Source organism: Amphibalanus amphitrite, unplaced genomic scaffold (assembly GCF_019059575.1).
Source record: "Amphibalanus amphitrite isolate SeventyFive unplaced genomic scaffold, NRLGWU_Aamphi_draft 000844F_arrow, whole genome shotgun sequence".
NCBI classification, from domain to species: Eukaryota; Metazoa; Arthropoda; class Thecostraca; order Balanomorpha; family Balanidae; genus Amphibalanus; species Amphibalanus amphitrite.
In genome coordinates, this window is record NW_024882338.1 from 249,772 (window position 1) to 271,487 (window position 21,716).

Here is a 21,716-nt window from a genome sequence, read left to right on the forward strand (position 1 = left end):
ATGGTAAGAGGGCAACAATGATGTCACATTTCGATTCCCAACGTTTCTGTATTCATTCATCTCAGATTTTCGCTTTTAAATATCTCCTCGTTTTTATCCAGGAATCCAGGATATATCGTACAATTTTCACTTCTTACTGTTACATGTTTTTTTTTCAGCTCAAACGCTAGCCAGGGAGACCCTCACTCGCAAGTCAGTGTTGCTTTTATCTAACTACCGTGTGGCCATGTGGTGCTCTAGGGTCAATGGGTACGACTTGCCGGGATATTTGCCGGTGTCTCCATGGCCCGTCTTGGTTTGACAGCTGGCTAAAGTGCACATTTGCATGCAATATCAGACGCTAAAACCCGCCTGACTCTGACGTCAAAACCTATGAGAGAGGCCCCATAGCTCCCGGGGCAGATCTGTGGCATTTAACACAACCGTCACTCCAAGGTCAAGCTAGAGGCTGGAAGTCTTCACGTGACTTACCATCTTCTTATACTGGCTACAGAAGCAACGGGACAAATAGTCACGTGACCTACTCTCGCCTCAGTCACACGTGCCGCCTGCGTACTAGTCACGTGACCTAGCCTCACCTCACGGAGCACACAGCCGCTGTAGTGAGTAGTGAGATCACGTGACCTGCCTACCCTCCCTCCCGCCGGGTGGTGGGGTGGGGAGGGCAGAGGGGGTGGGGTAGGTCGTCAGAGGACGGAGCGGGCTGCGCGCTCGACACTGCGGCCGGCCGGCTCGTGGTAGAGGGACGTGGAGAGCGCGCTACTGGAGACCACTGACCTACGACGGAACTCCCGTTGAGGTAGGTGGGCGAACGCAGGGGAGGGGGTCATATTTTGAAATGTTATATTATGAAAAGATAGAATTACGTATAATACGTACCTAATTCTTCATGAATAGTGTGAATGTTTTTAAACGTGCCTGCTCATTCATGTTGATGTAGACATGCATAAAAATACATTGTGCTGGATTTGATGCCTGGTAAAGCTAGGTTTGAATGCCGTTTTGTCCTTTGCCTGACCCGATGCCGTTTAGCGAGATGCTCAAACTTATATCATTAAATTAACGCAATGTAACGAAATGTTAACCAGCGCTCCGTAGGGCTATTGCCGGACCCTGCCATCCGGCGGGGGGGGGGGGGGCGTTTGTCCCCTCCTTAGGTCTCAGAAAGTTACCGAAAGGTTTTCAACATTCAAACGACGTTCTACAGCCCCACCGGGAAACTACCATGCACTGGCGGTCCCAGGGGGGGGGGCCACGGGGGCCATGGCCCCCCCTTTGGTGCTGAAAGGTGGGGCCATACTATCTTTTGGCCCCACCTTTCAGATCGAACAAAAGTCCTAGAAAAGCTTTTCGTATGTTTCATTTTCTTTCTTGCGCCATCAAAGGACGTAAATTTCACTCATGAGGGCTCAGTTTCGCATTCTGTCAATTTGGTGGTCAGCGTCGCTGGCACCGGTTCACGAGTATGGCCGGATCTTATATGGAATATCAGCGTGGGTTTACTTGAGGCTCTCGTAGGCCCAGCAATGGCTGGTATGAGACCCTCTTCGGCAGTGGTGGGTGGGCCCTGCTAAAGGAGATTGGCTCTAATACACTAAAGTAAGACCTCATGGGTTGGTGCTGTGCACCTCAGAAGCCCGGTGGTGACGCCGTATGCCGGCTTGGTTTCTTAAGGATTAGCGTGGGAACTCCGGGGCCTGCATAGAGTTTGCATGAGCTAGTATGTAATCTCAGAGGCATGTGTGTAATGTGTACACAGTGGCGGTCGCGGGGGGGGGCATCAGGGCCATGCCCCCCCAAGGTCAATAAAGGGGGTCATCATATCATTTGCCCCCCCCCCTCAAACAACCAATGGGCCCCCATATAGGTGTATGGGGCCCTGGCAATTATTCGATCGTCACGAAGCTCAAAAAAACCCACGCCCAGCTATTAATATAGCTCCCACACCGGTCTTTGAGCGTCCTACACTGACCTCTGAGGGAACTTCAGTGGCGGTCAAGTGCCCACGTTGACCGCTAAGAGCCTACATCAACCTCTGAGACCCCACATCTGGCCTATGAGGGCCCCTAACAGGCCTCAGGGGTCCCAACCGGCGTCTGAGGGTCTCACACCGGTCTCTGGTGGCCTTATTTCTGTCTGTGGTGTCCCAAGACGAACCTTAAGGTGCCAATGAGGGCCCCGCACTGGCTGCTGAAGACCCGATGCCGGCCTCTAAGGGCCTGCATTGGCATTTGAGGAGGGCCCATCTTGGCCTTTGAGGGCCCTCTGCTGGCCTCTGGGGTCCAACGACGGCTCATGCCGGTCTTTTAGGGCCCCACGCTGACCTCTGAGGGCCCATGTTGGCCTGTAATAACCCACATTAGCCTCTGAGAGCCCAACTCGGTCACTGATTGTCTCAAACTACTGGCCTTTGTAGTTTGCAGGCCCTGTACTGGTCTCTGAGGTCCCTAAACTGGCCTCTACGTGAAAACATATATGGGTGGGTTTCTGAAGATCAGAGGGCTCACGCAGTCTCCGGCACAGCCTTACGTTGGTCCTGATCGAGATTACTTTGCGTCCTGATGGTCCGGCGCAGATTCCCTCATATTTCGACGTCGGGACCCCATGAACCAGTGTGGGTCCTGGGGCTGGCAGAGACTGATGAAGTCCTTAGGGCTCAGGGCCAGTCTTTTTAGCAGTAAGACTAGGCAGGTTGAGTGAGCCCCAATAGAGCCGCTGCGAAGCCCCGCAGGAGTCGCGCGCGGCCCTCAGATGCCAATTTTGAAAGCTCGGAACCTGTGGGGGGTCTCCAGAGGTCGGTCGGTGTGCCTACTCTCTCCCGCCGCCACACAACTAGGTATGTTACCTATATGAGTAAATGTCATAGTCTGCAAATCAGGGTTGTGCTCGACTCAAAAAAATTTGCCGACTCGACTCATCATTCAACTTCAGAATGCCCTGACTCAACTCTGACTCAAACAAGGAGCTGATTTTTTCCCTTGACTCGACTCATGACTCAAGCGGCTCAATGAAAATATGAGTTGACTCAAACTGGACTCAAATTTTTTGTTGAGTCAAGTGTGTTGACTCAAAATTGACTCAGATAAAAAAGTTGTTGAGCGGGGGGGGGGTGAAAAAATCCGGCAGCAGGGCCAGGCCTAAGTTGTTGAGCGGGGGAGAATGAAAAATTATACTATATATTGTTTCTAGAAAGTTTAGTCAGCTGACTCATGTTCCTAAATGTTTTTGACTCAACTCAATGTCAAAAGTTATTTTACTGACTCAACTCTGACTCAACTCAACACCTTAATATTTTTGTCCGACTCAACTCTGACTCAACTCAACAGCTCAACATTTTATCCGACTCGACTCAAATCTGACTCATTTGAGTCAGAGTTGAGTCAAATTTCTGACTCGACTCATGAGTCAAGCACAACCCTGCTGCAAATGCTCTCTGGGTTTCACATGCTTGTTCAAAGCAAGAGGTATCTGTACTTTTCCGAATTGTTTTATAGTGGTAAGGTCATGAATCCGCGTGCCTGACCTTCCAGTATACCTATGCTACACCGATCCGTCGTCATGGTGCAGTGGGCCGACCGGTGGAAGCACCGTGGGACGGGAAATGGAACTGGTGATTTTGCCTTAAATTGAGCTTAAAAATTTCACGCAAGAATCAGATGGATGAAGCATAAGTAATGCCAACTGCGCGGCACCTCGTGGACGTAAAAAAATTAGCCGATCACCCCCCCCCCCCCCCTCCCGGTGACGGATAAATGTTATGTCCCGCGAGTGTGACTTTGGCCCCCCCTTTTGCTAGCGGCTGCGACCGCCAGTGCTACCATGTGAGCCGATTTCATTGACCTCTGTGTATCCGATGACGTCATATGTCAGATTAAAGGTCGCATTTCTGACCGTTTAAAGCCTTGTAAAAATATGTTATAGCATCGAATAAAAGGCATGTGATCGAAAATCACCGATAGAGCACTGTTTGTCTGATACATATTTTGCTAGATGAAGTCACTGATGTCAGGACAGGTCAGAGCTCAGGTCACTGAGGGTCACAATACTGACCCAACTTTACTAAGGTCATATGATGCATGTTTTATGGTTGATTATGCATATCAAGTTCAATGGTGTGGGCTAGGCGACCACTGGGGCAGCTCTGGTTAGATTCCGGTAAAGTTCAGGTCAAGGCCAGGTAAAAAAAGGTCAAAGATCAAACTTGATTATTTTGCATAAAATGGGTGTCGATTCTACACTGAAAACAAGTTGAAAGAACGTTGTGCAAAAGCATCTTAAAATATTCCACACTTAGGTTTTTTGGGTATTAGGGTAAACTGGCTTAGAGGCGAAGCAGAACGTCTGGTTCATGAAGAACACACACAGTGTTTCACATAGACCGAAGACACGTGCTGCTTCTTCGCGTGCAGTCTTAGCGGCCCCAGGGGGCTTCAACTCGACCAACACCGGTTCTTCTTCGTTCTCCCTAGTCACGTGATATTACGTCACACCAAGCGCGCGAAAGATAAACCCTTTGAAGGTTTTGTACGAACTAGCATCGGGTTTAAGAAGAAGGGGTTGTGGTTTAATCAGTGTAATGGCTTTCATCAAGACCACGCCCGCGGTACCACGTTCTAGCGTCCACCGGAAGCGATCGCCATTTTTCGATCGCGTTGGATCACGCTTTGTGCAGTGACGAGCGGCTGGTGCAAGACTGCAGGTGAATGGCAAGTAATCGAATATTGAAGAACTGAAATAAGGTCAATTTTTGGCTTGTCAAGTGTTGTGTATTATTTATATTACTTGTGATTGACAATAATAAGCAATATCACAGCGCTCTTCAAATGCATGGATGAATGCATTGGATGAAGATAATTCAAATGCAAGATCAATCAATGCAGTAAGTATTTATATGTTGTATAAATGCCCCATAGCTTAAATTATGCATGTGGTATTTAGACAAATCTTCCAAATGAAGATAAATCAGGAATAGAATCAGCTTGCCATTTTGGAATCAACTGATTTAGGTACCTATAAATTTGGCTAATTTTCATAAACATATGTTCTTGCTGTTTAGTGCAATATTTTATCTAGCTGCACTTTATATGTCAAGTGCATTATTTTATTTTTTGGAGTAGGCTCATGGTCTCTGAAGTCAATCTAAGTTTCTTTACTCCCTGCCTGCTGAATAACGCATCCGCCCGACTCTTCATTCTAGGGGACGAGGCCACCTCCGCTCTGATTGAGGCCCTGGAGTCTGAGGAGAGCGTCCTGGCGCGCGGAGACGTCGACATCGTCGAAAACGCTGGCTTGAAGCTGGTGGTGGAAGGAGAAACTGTATGTGATTTGGGAGAATGCGATATCGCCACCCGGCTGCTGACATGGGCGATAGCGCATACATACTGTGTTTGGGAAAACATCCACTTGCTAAAGCTAAAAATGTGTTCATATTGTACAGAAAGCAACCCTGCGCGTGAAGGAATCAACCTAGAATAATTAAACATGCCCGAAAGGCTTTGGAGTTCTTTGGCTGGGATGTGTAAGGCAAGTGACACGGCCGAATGGAAAGCGTTCCTGCAGGCTGATTGCGGGCTGATCGCAGGCTGAACGCGGGCTGGTTGCGGGCTGATCGCATGGGCTGGTTGCGGGCTGGTTGTTCCTGACTGGAGACTTGCAGGCTGATTGCTCAGAGTAAAGAGGAAGGTAATACATTTTAAGGTGTATCAAGTACTGTGTTTGCGTAGCAGATGTGACGGCGCAGGTCGATAGCCATGCATGGGAGGTTCAATAAACGAATGAACGGGGATTTTGCGGTATTGCAATAGAACTGAAAGGGTTCTACAACCGATATTCAGAACACGGGGTGGCTTCGCTATAAACCTCAGGGACTTCTTCACAGACCCTTTGGGGTTCTTATCTAGGTGCTAAGAACGCTCTTATTATGAACCCTAAACCCTATAAGAGTCTTTGGAAGAATCGTGTGGATTCTTTTGATGAGAATGCAAAGCCGTCTACGTGAAGAACCATGGGGGTTCTGAAAAACGGTGGCATAACATTTTACCCCACAGGGGTCTAAATACCCCTGTACGTTCTTAACGTTCTTCCAAAGTGTTTTCAGTGTATGCAGCTCGTCACGATTAATCCAGTGGTGATCTTGGTTTTACGTTACGTGCGGTGGGTAGTCTAGGGCGGCTGAAAATAGAAATTTGACGTTATTTGCCAAGAATTGAGACATCCAGCTCAAGCGTGGTATGCCGATACCGATAGACGACCTTACGTTTTATCACATTTTCCATTTTTTTTTGTTTTTTTTTAAAGTGATGCCCGAAGGGTTCTTGAGAGTTTGGTGACCATAGGTACCTACCTATTTGCAATGCTTCAGGAGACATCGACAAAAGTAGAGAGGGCCTTTTCGCCCCCCCCCCCCTCCTACGGGGTGGGACGCTGCTTATCTTACCTTGCACGAGACGCTGCTGGCAGGCATTGGTCTCATTTTCCTACATATCAATATTATCACTGCCGGGATAACGGGGCGCCGCTGACCGCGGCCCGGGTCACTGACACAGTTTGCTTATATGCAGTTCAACTGCCGACCGGAGCGTACGAGCGTTGGAGGTCAGTTTGTTGTTACCGTGCAATGCCAGTCCGTTGGTCGTTCTACTTTGAACGGGGCTTCAACGCTCTTATGAGTGGTAATAGGGTTTCATATAAACATTGAATGGAACTTTACCATATGCTATACCTAGCAATGAAATTAATTTTGAAAAGCGAGTTCTGCAGGCTTTATGATTGACGTCAGTCTCGCCAATTAAATGTCCGTTTATGCTGGCGCGAGGCATGTGCATAAAAGCGGGCCAGTTTACGTTTGCGTTTTAGCAACCTTTGCGGAAATGATAAGAAAATGTTTCGCCGCAGATAAGTGGCACCGGGCACGCCTGCAGTTGGAGAAGCCACATTTTACAATAATTGTTTCTATGTGCGTGTCGAGAAAGCCTTGCATACATACTGTCAATGCAAATCCTGAATTTAATTATGTGTCGACGGTTTTGAGCCATACTGTAGATGCTGTACCTAATTCCCACGGGCAATTACATTTTGAACCTCCACGCCCTATTTACTAGTAGATAGGCCGATACCTAATCACAAAAGCTCCATAACACAAAGCGCTCCAGAAAACGCTTCCATTTTCTCGTTTACTGTGTGAATTGCTCCGTGTGAACCCTGTAACAAACCGTCTATTCACCTGTAGTTTTTCACGTGCAAAGATGGACAGCGAACCCTGGACGGAGAAGATGTGGGGCGGACGGAAGTTCTGGGGCGTCGGCTCAGAGTTCGACCCCTGGTGGACCCTGAATGAGAAGCAGAAGAAACTGCAACAGGACCTGATGGAGATTTGCAGGACGAAAATCCGACCGCATGCCGTAAGTACGGGAGAGCTGTCGGATTCTATACTCAGTTTTAGTATTAGTTTAAGTTGACTTAAATGAATCGTATAGGTAGATATATTAACGTGAGCTCTTCTACGCCATGCAGCGAGCTCGAACCTGACTCTGTGCTGAAAAGTATGCTCCATTTGACGGCAGAACGCTCGTTATTGTTCACCATCCACTGAATTGTTTATTCCCACCGAGGCTGCTGAATCTACCGATCCACTGTTACTTACTTTCACCATATTTGTAATCGGCTATTTGTTGAACCAATGTCAGTCACAAGAGTCAAACAATACCCGGTGACAACGGATGTTATGTGACCTGGCCAATACAACCTCCCCCCTCCATACCACCAGATCTACTGCGACAAAACGTACTCGTATCCACGTGAGTCTCTGAACGCGATGTCGGAGCTGGGCCTGCTGGGCCTGCTGGTGCCCAAGGAGCTCGGAGGTCTGGGAGAGAGCCACCGCTGTGCCGCCATGGTGGTGGAGACGCTGGCCAGATACGGGTGTCCCAGCACCGCCATGGTTTACAGTGAGTATTTCAGTTTGTTATGCATTATGCGGTCATTTAAAAACTGTGTGAGCCCTAACTGCGAGTGGTTTGGTGCATAAACTCATTCGAATGCTCAGCAGCTAAAGAGCGTGAATAGCGGTAAATTGTTGCTGATCACGCTGTTTTTATTAAGATCGCTGCTTTTTAGGGGGGGGGGGGTTAAGGACGTCATTCGGAAACAACCAATTGAATAAATGCCTTGCATACAGCAAAAAAATGAACGATGTAAAAGGCGTTAAATACAAAGATTAACCCCGACTCCTCGTTCCCCACAGCGATGCATCTGTGTGCGACGGCGGGTCTTCTGTTACGTCATCACAACAGCGAGACGATCAAAGACATTCTGCGCCGACTGGATAAGGACAAACTTGTGGGCACGCTCTCATACAGTGACCCCGCTACGGGTGAGTGGACTCGGTGGTAAGACAGACACAGCCTGCAGTATCGTTTGGGTAACGTGAAAAGGATGGGTGTGAAGGCGCCCCGAATCATTTGGCACGTGTTTTAATCGCTTCGCTACTGATAGACGGAACTAGCATGCCTACCTGTCTCGGAAGAAACCTCGATAGAAAATGCTGGAGTATAACGTTTAGGACAAGGTATATGCAAGGCGGCCTTGTGCAAGGCCATAGGAAACCAGGGTATATTGAATTAGGGGGTAGGACCAAGTTTAGTAGGCATGATCTCAGCAATTATCGTGTTTTATATGGCGGTTTTCATTATTACAATATTATTTTTAATATCATGAAGTTTGTATATCTCGGTTTTACGAAAAATAGTAGGACAACAAAGACAAATTTCGCGAAAAAATAATTTTAGTTGGAAACATCCATTCTGGTATGCAAAATTCAGTATGAAGCCCAGTATGGTGACCGTCTAGTGTGCTTCCAAGGCTGAGTACCTGATATCAACAAGAGTTGTTTACTATTTTGCCTTACGTTGCTAGGTGGTTGCTAGGGAGCTAAGGATACTCTCTTGCGCGATCATTTGCACTTATTTTTCATTATATCGACATGTTGCTGTTTCTGAGACCTAACTCATGCTAAGAAAAAAAAAAGTTTTCTTAAAATGTGTATTTAAGTGCCGTAGCATTTACACAGCTCTGCAATTCTGCTTAAATATCTGCAAAATCCTGACTTCCCGGAAAATTGTTGGTGGTGATGGGGATCGAGCCCGTCGATGAAAGGTAAGTCAATATTCAAAGGCTTCAAAACGTTATTTCTTGTTGTTCTGTAAAATAGCAATGCAAAGACCGATGATAGTGCCAGTGTAGAGCTTTCCAATGAAGCATTGCAATTAGTAGTAAGGTTATTATCACCTAAGATATCTTTAATCAAATATTAGAATTCTGCCATTGTCTTGCTGTAGAACAGGGTTACTTTCAATCTCTTGGGAACACGATTTGCCGGTCTCAGATCGAAAAACACTTCAGAAAGTGGTAATAGACAATGAAATTTCCCACCTGATAGCATCTCGGGTTTTTATATATCCTGTCTAGAATTTTCATAAATCAGACGTAGAAATGGCCAATTTCGTCAGATTACGAATTTTTGCCATTGGGTCTAATGTAAAGCATGGCTACTTTCAGTCCCTTGGGAACACGATTTCCGTGCCTCAGATTGAAAAACGCTTCAAAAGTCGCAGATAGTAGACGATTTAATCTACAAGATAGCATCTCGCTTTTTTCTGTATCTGGTCATGTATATTCATAAAACCCTCTCAAATACAGTCAATTTAGCATTAAAGTCTATGGATTTAGAAGAATTTTCATATCCGACTAGATTTGGGCTACCATGTCTGTTGACCGGGGGCCGATAGGAAACTACATCGTATGGTATATGATGGGACGTACCAAAATGAGGGCAATATCACCGTAATATCATTTCAGCATCAGCTCGTCTTACCGGTCTTATCCATTGTGAAACTCGCCTGTCTACATTCTTAGGTCCAACGTATTATTGTGTGCGCAGTGAAACTGAAGGAAGGAATGTAACAATAGCGGTGCATATTCTGAAAGATAACGTCTAATGTGCTCCTTCATTAGGTCGTGCCACCGGAAAGACAAAGGAGATATGGCCGTATTTACGCTACACGCGATGTCAATGGAAACTGACTGAATGAATAATGACGCTGTGATAGACACGCAATACAGTAATAAAGATAGCGTAGATTGATCAATGTTGATATCGGTGGATGGGTGTGGGAATGGTGAACGCGCTTCATGGAAGGCAACGAAAAACATTGAGAGTTATCATAAACTGGAGCTCAATTATCATTGTAAATTAATTCTCGACTTTTTGTATTTCATTTGTTACGATTTAATTTTTCCTTATGCATCGCTTTTGTACGTTCAAGTAGGTTACGCATCTTTTATTGACAAATGAAGCGATGTATATCTATACCGTAGTATGATATTCCGTGATCCTAAAAACTGTTGCAACAAACACCTAATCACCAATCACCTACCAGGTCAAACGACCACGATACTCATATCCCCTCCCCTACCCTTGTCTAGGTGGCCACTTTTGGTTCCCGCTCTCCTCCAAGTGTCACCAGCTGGACGAGAACCACGTTAAGCTGCTCAAGTACGCCTCGTGGACCACATCGTCAGGATTCGCCGATTTCTACGCCATCCAGACTGTCAGCCCGGGGAAGAAGCCCGGAGACTTCTCCGACCTCACCTGCTTCCTCTTCTTGAAGGTGAGAGCGGTGATATTACCGTAAAAAAGCTTCTGTCGCTACTTCTTATATTGTAATATAGATAGCAATGCCCGGTGTGGATATTTGATGTAATCATGTAATGCTGGACTATAAGTCGTGTTGCTTGTATGTATGTTATACATTATGATACATTTTACACAGATACGGAATATTCGTCATCCGGTGCTAAAAGGCTTGAGCTGCATTTTTCGTATTTTGTCCATTCTAAAATGTACCGAAATTACATATCTGGCAGTTTCTGCAAAGTTGTCCGGGAACTGAGCTTTGTTTTTCAATAGAAGAACACAATTCTAACGAATAGTGTTTTTAACTATTGAACACAAACTTTCGGTTGGCGAAAAATATGTACTAAAAATTACGATCCTTACAATGATCACTCCCGGTGTCTAACCTCCGTCCTTGGCAATCTACCTAGCTAGGTGTCTAACTAATCGAACTAGCGGCCAGTCACCTGACTAGTTTCCTCTCTTCAGGACGAGGTGCGCGCTAACGCCGCCGACTGGCAGTCGCTGGGAATGCATGGGAACCAGTCGGGCCCTCTGATCTGTGAGGGCGTGCTGGATGTCAGCCGACGCATCGGACCCGTCGGTAAGAGCCGCTGAACCAGTCTCTTGTTGTACCTGGCACTTGGTTTATAGCGTATAGTGTGGTGGTGAAGAACTGACATTTATTGGTATGCAGTGAGCTGCATGTCTCTGATGATTCCCGGATGAAAATACACATAGCATGATGGGGTGAACGGCACACATTTAGGAAATTGTTACATTCGGTTAACGTTCTGCTGAGTTTATGGATTGGTTCACAGCTTGCATATCTGTCGACGTGCCCTCCAGAGTGGTTGATTTCGGCCGGATTTGCAGTCTCGCGAACGGCAAAGATTGTATGTGACGTTACGTAGAATCTTTGCCGTCTGAGTGACTCGGAATCCGGCCCCTAGTTTCGCACCTTGTCTCAACCGTGTCTTACGATGTTCCAACGTGTCTCATCATGTCCTACCGTACCTCACAATGTTCCGCGGTGTTACACAATGTCCATTGCTTCTCATTGTGTCCCACTGCATCCCACCACGTCCCGCAATGTCCCACCGTATCCCACAATGTCCCACCGTTCCCCATATCCCAACGTTTCCCACTTTGTTCCCGCAGGCGATGGATCCAGGTCAAACGACGAGACGGTCGATCCGTTCTTCCTGCTTGCCTCGTCTTGCTGCTGGAACGGCATCGCCCTGGCCTGTATCGACTTGGTCAAGAAACACGTTACGAGGAAGGCTCATGGTGACTTGGGCATACGTGTCTGCGATTATCCCACCATTCAGGTATGATTTATTAAAGCGAGTTTTTGAGGCTTTTGTGTGTGTTTGTAAGGCAATTGGTGATATTTGTGACTAAATAAGCCCATATTGTCGGCGGTATGTGGTGCAGTTGTTACGTCTTTGGGTTATTAAATATTCGTAATTGCTGTTGTGACAATGTGATTTTGAGTGTGATTTGTTGCGCTTACTTCTTTTGGGCATTGCTGAGCGCTAATGTGAGTGACAGTATATTTGAAACGTTTAATAACCTAACGACGTTGTCCTTATTATTATAAACTTTTAAGTTCAGGTTTGTAACTAGGTTTTTTCGGCCCTTCTCAGAATCTCTAAAAAATAATTTTCAGTTGTGACTATACCGCCGTTTCACTCGCAGGACTATTTTGGCGAGAGCGTATGCGACACCAACTCGGCTCGGCTCATGGCCATGTCGATAGCTGAGGCGCTGGACATGGCCACAGAAAACAACAGCTGGGACAAACACGTCGACCTAGACTACTTGCCACGGTCAGTTTATTAATGTTATTGCTTCATATGTCGACCACGCATAGGTTTATTTGTGAATATTTTTGCAGTGTCGTAGGTTCGAAGTTCAATACCGGAACCGGCTGGTAAGCACAGGCTAGTATGGAGTGGTTTGTAATCAGATAATGTACGCATTTAACAGGTTCGTCGGATCGTCCTTGCGATTTGCTTATTAACCTTCAATGCGAGCGTTTTCTCCGCGAGTTTTAACCGTTACGAACCTTTCCTTTTGTACTTGTGCTTACCAAAGGTTAACAGACACTAGACAGTCAAATAAGTAAAGCGATAATTTTAGCATGCATCGGTAGGCAATTTGAATTTATCTCCGGCTTTGATAGCAGCTTTTATCCAAGCCTTTAAATCATGCCTTATCAATGATATGTGTCTCGTTTAATCAATTTATATCGCATAGCAAAAACAAAACAACGATACAGACACATTAGATAATTACTCAGTTGGGGCATTCCACGATAGATCGTACCACTTTTTTCCAATTTGACACCCTCATCTCTCGGAATTTGACGAGAATTGGTCTCGGGGGTAATCAGGGGCTCTGAATCCACCTGTAACAATTTCAGGCTTATCAGATAAAAAATTTTTGAGTTATGGTGTATAACATTTTTTGGATCTTGCTTTGCAACGCTAAGTTTGGCGGGCTGTAACTCTAAGACGGATTATTCAAATGCCAAATGTTATATAACATTGAACTTGCAATGAAACAGAGATTAATATGTATTTTTGAAATTTCGAAAAATACGTCATTTTTGATATACGACATATCGAGTTTTCTTTCATTTGTATTTTTTGGACTTTGGGACCAAATTTTCTTGAATTTTTATTTCTTTAAAAAAGTATTTGGCTCATTGTTAAGAAGTATGCAAAAAATTAGGAAGGTGTTCTTTCTATAAATGTATTTATTTTACGTCACGATAACGGTTTCGAATAGTGACTTCGGGAGGGGAGCTTACAAATGGCGTGGTAAAGCTGCCTAGTGACATCACGGGTTACTGAAATTTCAATTCAAGTCTGAGTCATCTGAAAAAGTGAAAAGAGGGTTCATTCAACCCTCTTTGCTATAAGCGCGAGGGTGAAAAAGGCTGTTTGGTTCTGACATTGTTTTGGACGCCAATGACCATAGCTGTCCAAGATGAAAGTTACAGGACGCATACATGGTGTCCTCCAGAGGTCTCACAACTTGTATATCTGGGAATTTTTTCAAGGTTACATGAGGTCAGGTCGGTCACGTGACATCACTGTTATAAATCAATGGGGAAATATAAAAACTGTTATTTTGGCGCCGAGAATGATCTAAAACTATCCCACGTACATGGTATCGTGATTTCATGCACTCCTTGCAAAGTCCAATGCTTTACTTTTACATTGTTAACCTTGCGTGACGTCATTTATGACGTCACTAGGGTCGTACGAGTTTTTCGTCAATAACTCCCGATCAAATGGAGCTAGAGAGTCGGGAAAGCCACCAATGGACTCGAGAAGACCTTCCGAATCGAATGATATGCCATATGATACCCTTTGCCCAGCTTCGTGACCTGAGGGGCTTTGACCTGACCTTGACCCGAGGTCAACTACTTAAGTTGACCTCACCCTAGCAAAAAGTATACCATTCGATGCACCTGAGCTAGGCGAACACAATGATGCCAAAATCGCGGCTCTGCGGCCATTTTTTGCGAAGTCATTTACTAAAAACCGAACCCGTAACTTCAGTCACGTGACCTGACCTCAGACGCTACTGGTTAACCTGAGACCTTAAAATCAGGTACCAATCGCTGCGACTTGTAACGGCACACACGCTCGTTTTTTCCGCGAGGCTCTAGCTCTATTAGAAGCGAAACGGCGTGCTGGGGTCGTATCAACCCCTCCGAAACCCATTTTGTTTGCGGGAAAATGAGGAACTTATAGAAAGAACACCTTTCTAATTTTTTGCATGTCGATTTGCAATGACATGAAGATTATTTTGAAAAAATAAAAATGTGAAAAATTTTGGTCCCAAAAGTCATTAGAGGCAAATGAAAAAAAGATTAAGGTTTTTGCTCAACAATGAATTTTTTTCTTTGGAATTTTTAAATAGTAATATTAATTTTTGATTCATCGCAAGCTTAGTGTTGTTTACTTTTTGTTGGTTGCTTAACCCGTTCTTGAGTTATAGGCCATCAAACTCACCGTTACATACCGAAGTTAAAAAAATGTAATGCAATATAACTCAAAAAGTTTTGATCTGAGAAGTCTGATATTTTGCCAGGCGTCTTTGGGGCCTATGATTACCCCTAGGACCGATTTTCATTAAAATCTGAGAGATGAGGGTGACGGGCCTGGTACGATCTATCGTGGAATGCCCCAGTTGTCAATTAGCTTCCACGGACAATGCCGTGGGTAAGCTTCGATGGAAAAACAGGTGACTCAGAACGCTCTGAAAGCCAGCCGTGCTCGCCACATTTCGCTCGACACTTCCAATAGCATCTGCTTGCCATTACTCGACAGTGCGTTATTGCGCACATAAATACCCATCCCACGATTTCTCAATGATGTCACGTTTTCTATCCGTTCCAGCGCCAAATTTCTTCAGTGGCTGTGGCAGCTGAAGTTCGCGGCGGCCAAGAATGTAAACACCGTCACAGACACTATGCTACACGCGGCCGGTGGTTCCGGATACAAGACGGACTTTGGTGAGCTCCTGTTTTAGTTTTCGGTTGTTGGTACTGTGCGAACACTGCGTCAGTGCTAAAATAACTTTAACCCTCGCCGGCACAGGCCATTTTGCGTCCTTCGACGGCACAAGGGGGGGGGGGGGAGGTTGGTACGACCCCCCTCGCGTTTGGCCCCTGATCGAGCTAGAGCTTCGCGGAAAAAACGAGCGTGTTGCCCGTCACGAGAGGAAGCCGATGATACCCAATTTTAAGGTCCTAGGTCATCGGGTGACCTTCCAGGTCAGGTCAATGACCCGAAAACCGGGAAAATCGGGACCTGTTAGAAAGTCGTGAAGTGTGGCTGCTATGTGGTTTTACGGGGTGCTGATCACGAATATCGTGTTAGTTTTGATCACAGATGATGTCTTTAAGCATTTAGACCAGGTCGGGTCAGGTCAGGTCAGGTCAACCGGTAGGGGTTGTGACGGGTATTCGTAATACGTGTCAACCGCCTCTGACAGCTTCGTAACATGTTACGAAGGCACCAAAACTACTTCGTAAATGTTCAAATGGTTGCTAAATTCGAATTCAGCTCCAAAAACTAGCCTAGAAACATGTAAAACTCGAAAAAGTGAACCGAGGTCACCCGAGGTCACCAAAGGTCAATGACCTGACCTGACCTTCAGGTGACCTTGAAACCCACCCTAATGTATGGGAGCAACATCAAATCACATGTTTGAACGTTTGAAACCACGAAAAGCTTGCAAACGCGCGGCTAATGCGAGCCGACATACGCCGAATCGCGATTCCGGGCAAACATGGTCTCGGAAAAGAGGTCACAGGTCAAAGGTCATTTGGGTCAGGGTCATGAAATTTTCAGGGTAGGTGTAACATTGATCAATGCGAGGGTACTGAAAGTTTCGTCGCGATCGGCCGCTTTTTACGCGAGCTATTCGCGAAAAACCTTAGGGGGGTTGCATCAACCCCCCCCCCCTGCAAGATTACTTTACTTATACCCCCCCCCCCCCTGTGCCGGCGAGGGTTAATTCCCAATATCCCTCTTTTATGGAGCAGTTTAGACCTTTTCCCAATGCCCATGGGTTCACCAAAAGCGGCTGGGAAAGGGAACATGCCTGCGGTGGTTTTTTAGACTAAGTCCTGACTGACCGCGGAACATTGTTTGACTGAGTGATTTTGGCCGAAACACAATCTAGGCGAGATCGCGATCGGCTTAACTTTGATACAGTTCGGGCATATTGCAAAGTTAAAACGTCCTAGGGCTCATAAAACACAAGACAGAAAGCCTGAGGTGACAATTATGCCTACTCTGTCAGGTCTGGAGCGCCTGCTGCGAGACGGCAAGGCCGGCTGGGTGATGGGACCGTCCAACGAGGTTCTCCGACAGTGGGTAGGAAAGACGGTCCTCCTCGGCATGGACGCCACAGACTACTGGTGCGTGAAGAGACGGTAGACGGAGAGACGGTAGACGAAGAGACGGTAGTAGAGATAGAAGAGACAGAGAGTCGGTATAGCTTCAGTTTGTGGCGTTTGCGGACTGAGTGGTATGTGGGCTGAAAGACGAGAGTCGCGTGGGTATAGTTTCCGTTTATGGGTTGACAGGCTGACTAATGGCACATGGACTCTGAAAGACGGGCATCGATGGAACAGAGGCCAGTTTTACCAACAGAAAAATAGCCGCCGGAATTTTTTGCCTAAAGACCGCTTCACATACGTCGGGAAGACGGTTCCTATCCGCTTTACGTAAACGGTAAAGCCCTATCCGCTTACGTGCCCTTTGCGTTTACGCTCCGTATGTGAAGCGGTCTTCAGGCGAAAAATTCTGGCAGGCGGATATTTTTCTGTTGGTAAAACTGGCCTCAGATCTAGTTTCTGCTAACTGGTTTTATAGATTGATTTCTCATGGCACGTAGACTGAGAAAAGGGATCGCATGGGCGGACCCGTGTGTTTGATTTGATCGCAAGCCGTGTGTTTTGGGTAGGGTGGAGAACTCCTGGACATCTACTACCGAAGAAGAACGTGCTAAGTCATGTCAAATATCTCCCTTTTTGCTGCATTGTTCTATGAACGTATTTCTCACTCCTTTATTCTTCTTTCGCCCCCCCCCGCCGCCGCTCGCCTAGGGCGCAGCAGGTCAACCACCGAGCCGTGCACCACGAGGTGCAGAAGATGACTGCCGATCAGAAGGAGGCGCTGGTCGCCCAGCTCCTGGATGACGTCCAGAACAGCCGCAGGAGTGCCAGGGAGGCGACAGAAAAGAACACAGAGGAGGAGGAGGACTTTGAGAACCCGTTCAGCACCGCGCCGCCCCAGTATGTCGACAAGGTGAGACGTGGAGTGGCGACGGTGGTCCAACATTTACAGCATTTACAGCACTGTGTACATAATTGTGGGGTGGTTAATGGTGATCGGCATCACAGTTCGATTCAGTCGTTTTTTTTCAAAGGAGCGTGACAAAACAACAAACGTAAGACGACGTGAAGCAAATTCTGTCTGAAATGCTTCTCTCCTGCGGAAAGGCTTTTAAACTGTGTACATTCACATTGCTGAATGAGTATTCCTAGAACTCAACGCTGACCCAAAACAAATGGACGATTCAATCATTTCACTGACGATGCTGCTCCATCCTAGCCTTTAATTCCCCTTTAATTCCACATAAGCTAACGACTCTGACACCCCCCCCCCCCTCCATCCCCCAGCCTCTAACTCTGCAGGGTCGGGAGTGCACCCCCGGTCTCCGCCCGGACACCTTCACCCCGATGGCACTGCGCGAGCGGAAAACACTCGGAGATAAGATGGAAATGTTCACCTTTGTCTACCCGGAGCCGGACAAGCACAGCGGCTGCCTGGCCGGACAGTATGTCAAGGTGGGTAGAAGATACATGGATGAGGGTATCGATGTTTCTAAAGTTGGTTACAAAATTTCTAGATGTTGGTGGATTCATATTTGTTGACGTATATTGGTTGGGGGTTGATATATTGGTGGCGATGGAGATTGGAGATTTTGGGAATTAGTAATCAGTTTTCGGGGGTTCAGCCTGTTGGACCACGACCTCGAGATGTAAAGCTTGGGCATTGGCATATGTTTCGTTTATTTTTCTCAGGCGTTCTTTTTGTTACCGTTAACAAATTTCTTTGTGGTATATTTTGTGCGTCCATCGAGTAGGATGCTTGTATTGTAAGAGTTAGCATCATTTGTATGCTGGTAGTGGGTTTTTCCATATGTGACTGCATAAAGGTTATCTCGTTCTCTAACTCTCTCCCTGTATCCGGATCTGTGTCCAGATCCGGATCCACCCGGAGGGACACCCAGTTCAGGAGCGCTACTTTTCGCCCGTCTCCCGACCCGACCAGCCCGATGAACTGGAGATCATCATCCGGTTCGAGACGACTGGCATCCTGTCACAGCACTTCAAACAACTCAAACCCGGTGAGAGAACCGAGCTCGGCGTTTTTGCTAACGTTTGCTTGCCTCTGCTCTTCCAGTGCTTTGTGGTTGACTAAGGAATAAAAGACGCTTTACAGAAACACGGTTAATGCGTTTGGACTAAGTATCGTTAAAAGATCTCTCAGGATGAGTAGCGTGCAATCGTTTATGTTTTGTCTTTAACTGTTATCATTTTTTAAAGTTAATTGTCTTTAAAACTGGCTGGGCGCCCTCATCGAATCATTCTGGAATTTTGACTTTTCTGAACATTTACGATGAAAACATCGTAAATCGTCACCAGCAGCCTCTTCACACGCACATCACACCCTATCATCCCTCCCCCCGCAGGTGACACTGTGGAGGTGCAGGGCCCGTGCGGCGGGTTCGAGTACCGCGCCAACACCGTCGACCACCTGGCTCTTCTGGCGTCGGGCGCTGGCGTCACTCCGGCACTGCAGCTGATCAGAACGGTTATGGCCGACCCGGAGGACAGTACGCAGGTGACGCTGCTCTGTTTTGCCGAGACGGTGGACGATATACTGCTGAAGGACGAGCTGGATCGCTACCAGGGTAAGTGGAAGACGGGGGGGGGGGAGGTTGTTTACATGTGGGTGTGTGGGCAGTGGGTGTGTGTGTGTGGGGGGGGGGGAGTCAAACACGTTACTGGCTTGTTTTTATACGTGCAGTCATTTACCAACTTTAGCCTTGGGAAACGCTCGATACAGCTGTTATAAAAAAATAGCCGTTCCTTAGATAATTATAATTTTTAGGTATCTTGTGAATATAGAGTACTGAGTAGTAAAACCCAAACAACGCTTTTCGAGCCGTATTTTGGATACCTACCTCTTTACTCAGCATTTTGTTCAAAGTGATGCAGTCTATAGAATCCCTTTCAGCTGCTACCCCAGGACCCTCTTATTAAATTCCTCAGTTGCAGCTTTCATACGTATTGTTACTACGAGTACTTTATGTATCGGTCTGTATACCTTTCTTTTCGTCAACGCTCTCTCCCTCCCCCCTCTCTCTCTCTCTCTCTCTCTCTCTCTCTCTCTCTATCCCTCTCACCACCCCGCGACTCTGTCCATCAGCCACGGACAAGCGTCTACAGATCCTGTACTCGCTGGGTGAGACGCCCGAGAACTGGGATGGAGAGGAGGGCTTCATTGACAGCGACATGATTCAGAGGATGGTGGCCAAACCCAACGGACGGCGCTGCAAGGTGGGTGTCCTGTTAGTGGGTCCGGCTGGGATACACTGAAGATCAGTTCGGTATGGGCGAGATAGACCGCAAATTTAGGAAAGGATTTGTTTGGGGGGGGGGGAGGTGTTAGGCAAACATGGTTGTTGGTTGTAACCACGACAAAGTACCAATGCATGTCCAGACTTGATTTAAGGAATGAAAAATTACATTTAAAGTAATTTTATTGTGCTTCGTATTTTTTTCTTCTATATGTTGTGAGAGCAAAACAAGTGGCCGTTTACGGCGAAAACCAAACGCGACTTTCCACGTGGCTCGTCCTTGACTTCCTGCACTGATGCTTCTCTAAAACTCCCCGTGCCGTGCTGATCTACCGCCCTCTCTCCGACAGATCGTGCTGTGCGGCGGCCCCACGATGGTCATCTCCACACTCAGCTCGCTGCGACAGCTCAAGTACCCGGCGCGGGACATCTTCGTGTACGGCCAATTCGGCGTGGAGCAGGTGCGCATGGTGTACGGCCGGTACGTGGAACTGTCCGGGCACAAGTCGGGGTGCGCCGTCTGAACTGGAGCGCTGGGAGAACTCTGGAGGAGCTCTGGAGAAGTTTGGAGGATCTGATGAATCTGGAGAAGATCTGAATTTTAAGATCTGAATAGGTACTGCAGAAATTCCCACAAGTTCAAGCCTTGTGGGAATCAGATTCAGGAAAAAAAAAATGAAAAAGTGGATGAAAAGGAGAAACTCCGAGGGAGCTTTGGAGAAATTAGAGAAGTTATGGGGAAATTGGAGTAACTCTGAAGAAGGTTTAGAGAAGTGAGGGCATCTCTGGAGAATTTACGTATTATGGAGAAGCTGGAAATGCTCTGGAGACATCAGGAACGCGGGAGAGTCTTCGATGATTACTTTGCGGAGGCTGCTGGAGAAGAGAAGGGAAATTCGGGAATGAAAAAGGAGGCTGATTGATGCTGGTGTTGGAGAACGAGCCGAGCACGTGAGCGTTATCTGGAGGTCAGCATGTAGCAGCGAGACGCTGGAGGTCCTATGTTATTTCCGGAGCTGTAGAAAAGCGTGTAATGCTAGCAACCCTTGTTGCTGCTTGTTGGTGCTTGGGCTGTTAATTCCGCACAGGTTGTAGTTGTGGTGTAATGTTACTAACCTAGAGTTAGTAGTGGTAATGAAATGCTGTGCGATCTATTTTTGTGTCGTAATTGTTAAATAATGTAGCGTTGGGACTTTGCAGAAAATGCAAATCTAAGTTAGATTTGCTCTGGCTTTTCGACGGATGCATGTAACCTGCTCAGTCTAGAGATTGTTATAGGGTCATGGGCACAAACTGTAGTACGGTTGCGGCGTTATAGTCGATTCGTATATTTTATTAAACACAGATTTTATCGTCCTAGGGTTGTTTGCGCGAGTTTTGATGATGCCTGTCGGTGATGGCTTCGACTGTACCTATTTGAATAGCTTACGAGCTCTTCCCTACGACATGCTGTTTGTGTAGCTCATGCTATGGCACCGAAGTTTATAAGAAGTGCAAAGGAGGCATCAGTATTGTATGTAAATGGTTATGGAAGATAATAAATATAGCAAAGCTACATGTTTTGTGTTGTGTTACGAGTATTTTTCGTCGTCAGGTGTGCTTAATTGGTACTAAAGGGCAATTGGCATCGAGTTGGCACTGAACCTATTCACACTTCATTGGTGTAACGCGAGGTCTCATATTTTCTCAGCTCTAGCAAGCGTCCCCTGAAGGCAGGCAAACTAGCGCAAGCTACATTCGCCAAGTACGAGAAAACTCGTACGTTTAGAATCGAAGTACAGTCTGTACCGCGCAAAGTGACGGTGTATCCATCAAGCCTGACCGAGGAAGGGCCTGCTATAATTTGAAAGTCACTCAACCAATT

The 21,716-nt window shown here is 46.6% G+C and overlaps 1 protein-coding gene across 2 annotated transcripts; it reads left to right on the top strand.

Annotated features, from left to right (window-relative positions):
* The first annotated feature begins 652 nt into the window (after positions 1-652).
* On the top strand, positions 653-21,422 carry LOC122367006. 2 transcript variants are annotated; one of them, XM_043339741.1, is made up of 16 exons: positions 653-799; positions 7,229-7,400; positions 7,766-7,946; positions 8,243-8,371; positions 10,483-10,667; positions 11,162-11,276; positions 11,834-12,003; positions 12,374-12,504; positions 15,091-15,206; positions 16,502-16,619; positions 17,310-17,511; positions 17,886-18,053; positions 18,472-18,616; positions 18,962-19,183; positions 19,702-19,832; positions 20,203-21,422. In XM_043339741.1, the coding sequence occupies exons 2-16, from the start codon at positions 7,245-7,247 to the stop codon at positions 20,374-20,376; spliced, it is 2,343 nt and encodes a 780-aa protein (XP_043195676.1). In that variant the 5' UTR covers positions 653-799; positions 7,229-7,244; the 3' UTR covers positions 20,377-21,422. The 2 variants fall into 2 exon arrangements, with proteins under 2 accessions (XP_043195676.1, XP_043195677.1); XM_043339742.1 differs by having other exon boundaries at positions 675-799; positions 7,245-7,400.
* The last annotated feature ends 294 nt before the right edge of the window (positions 21,423-21,716 follow it).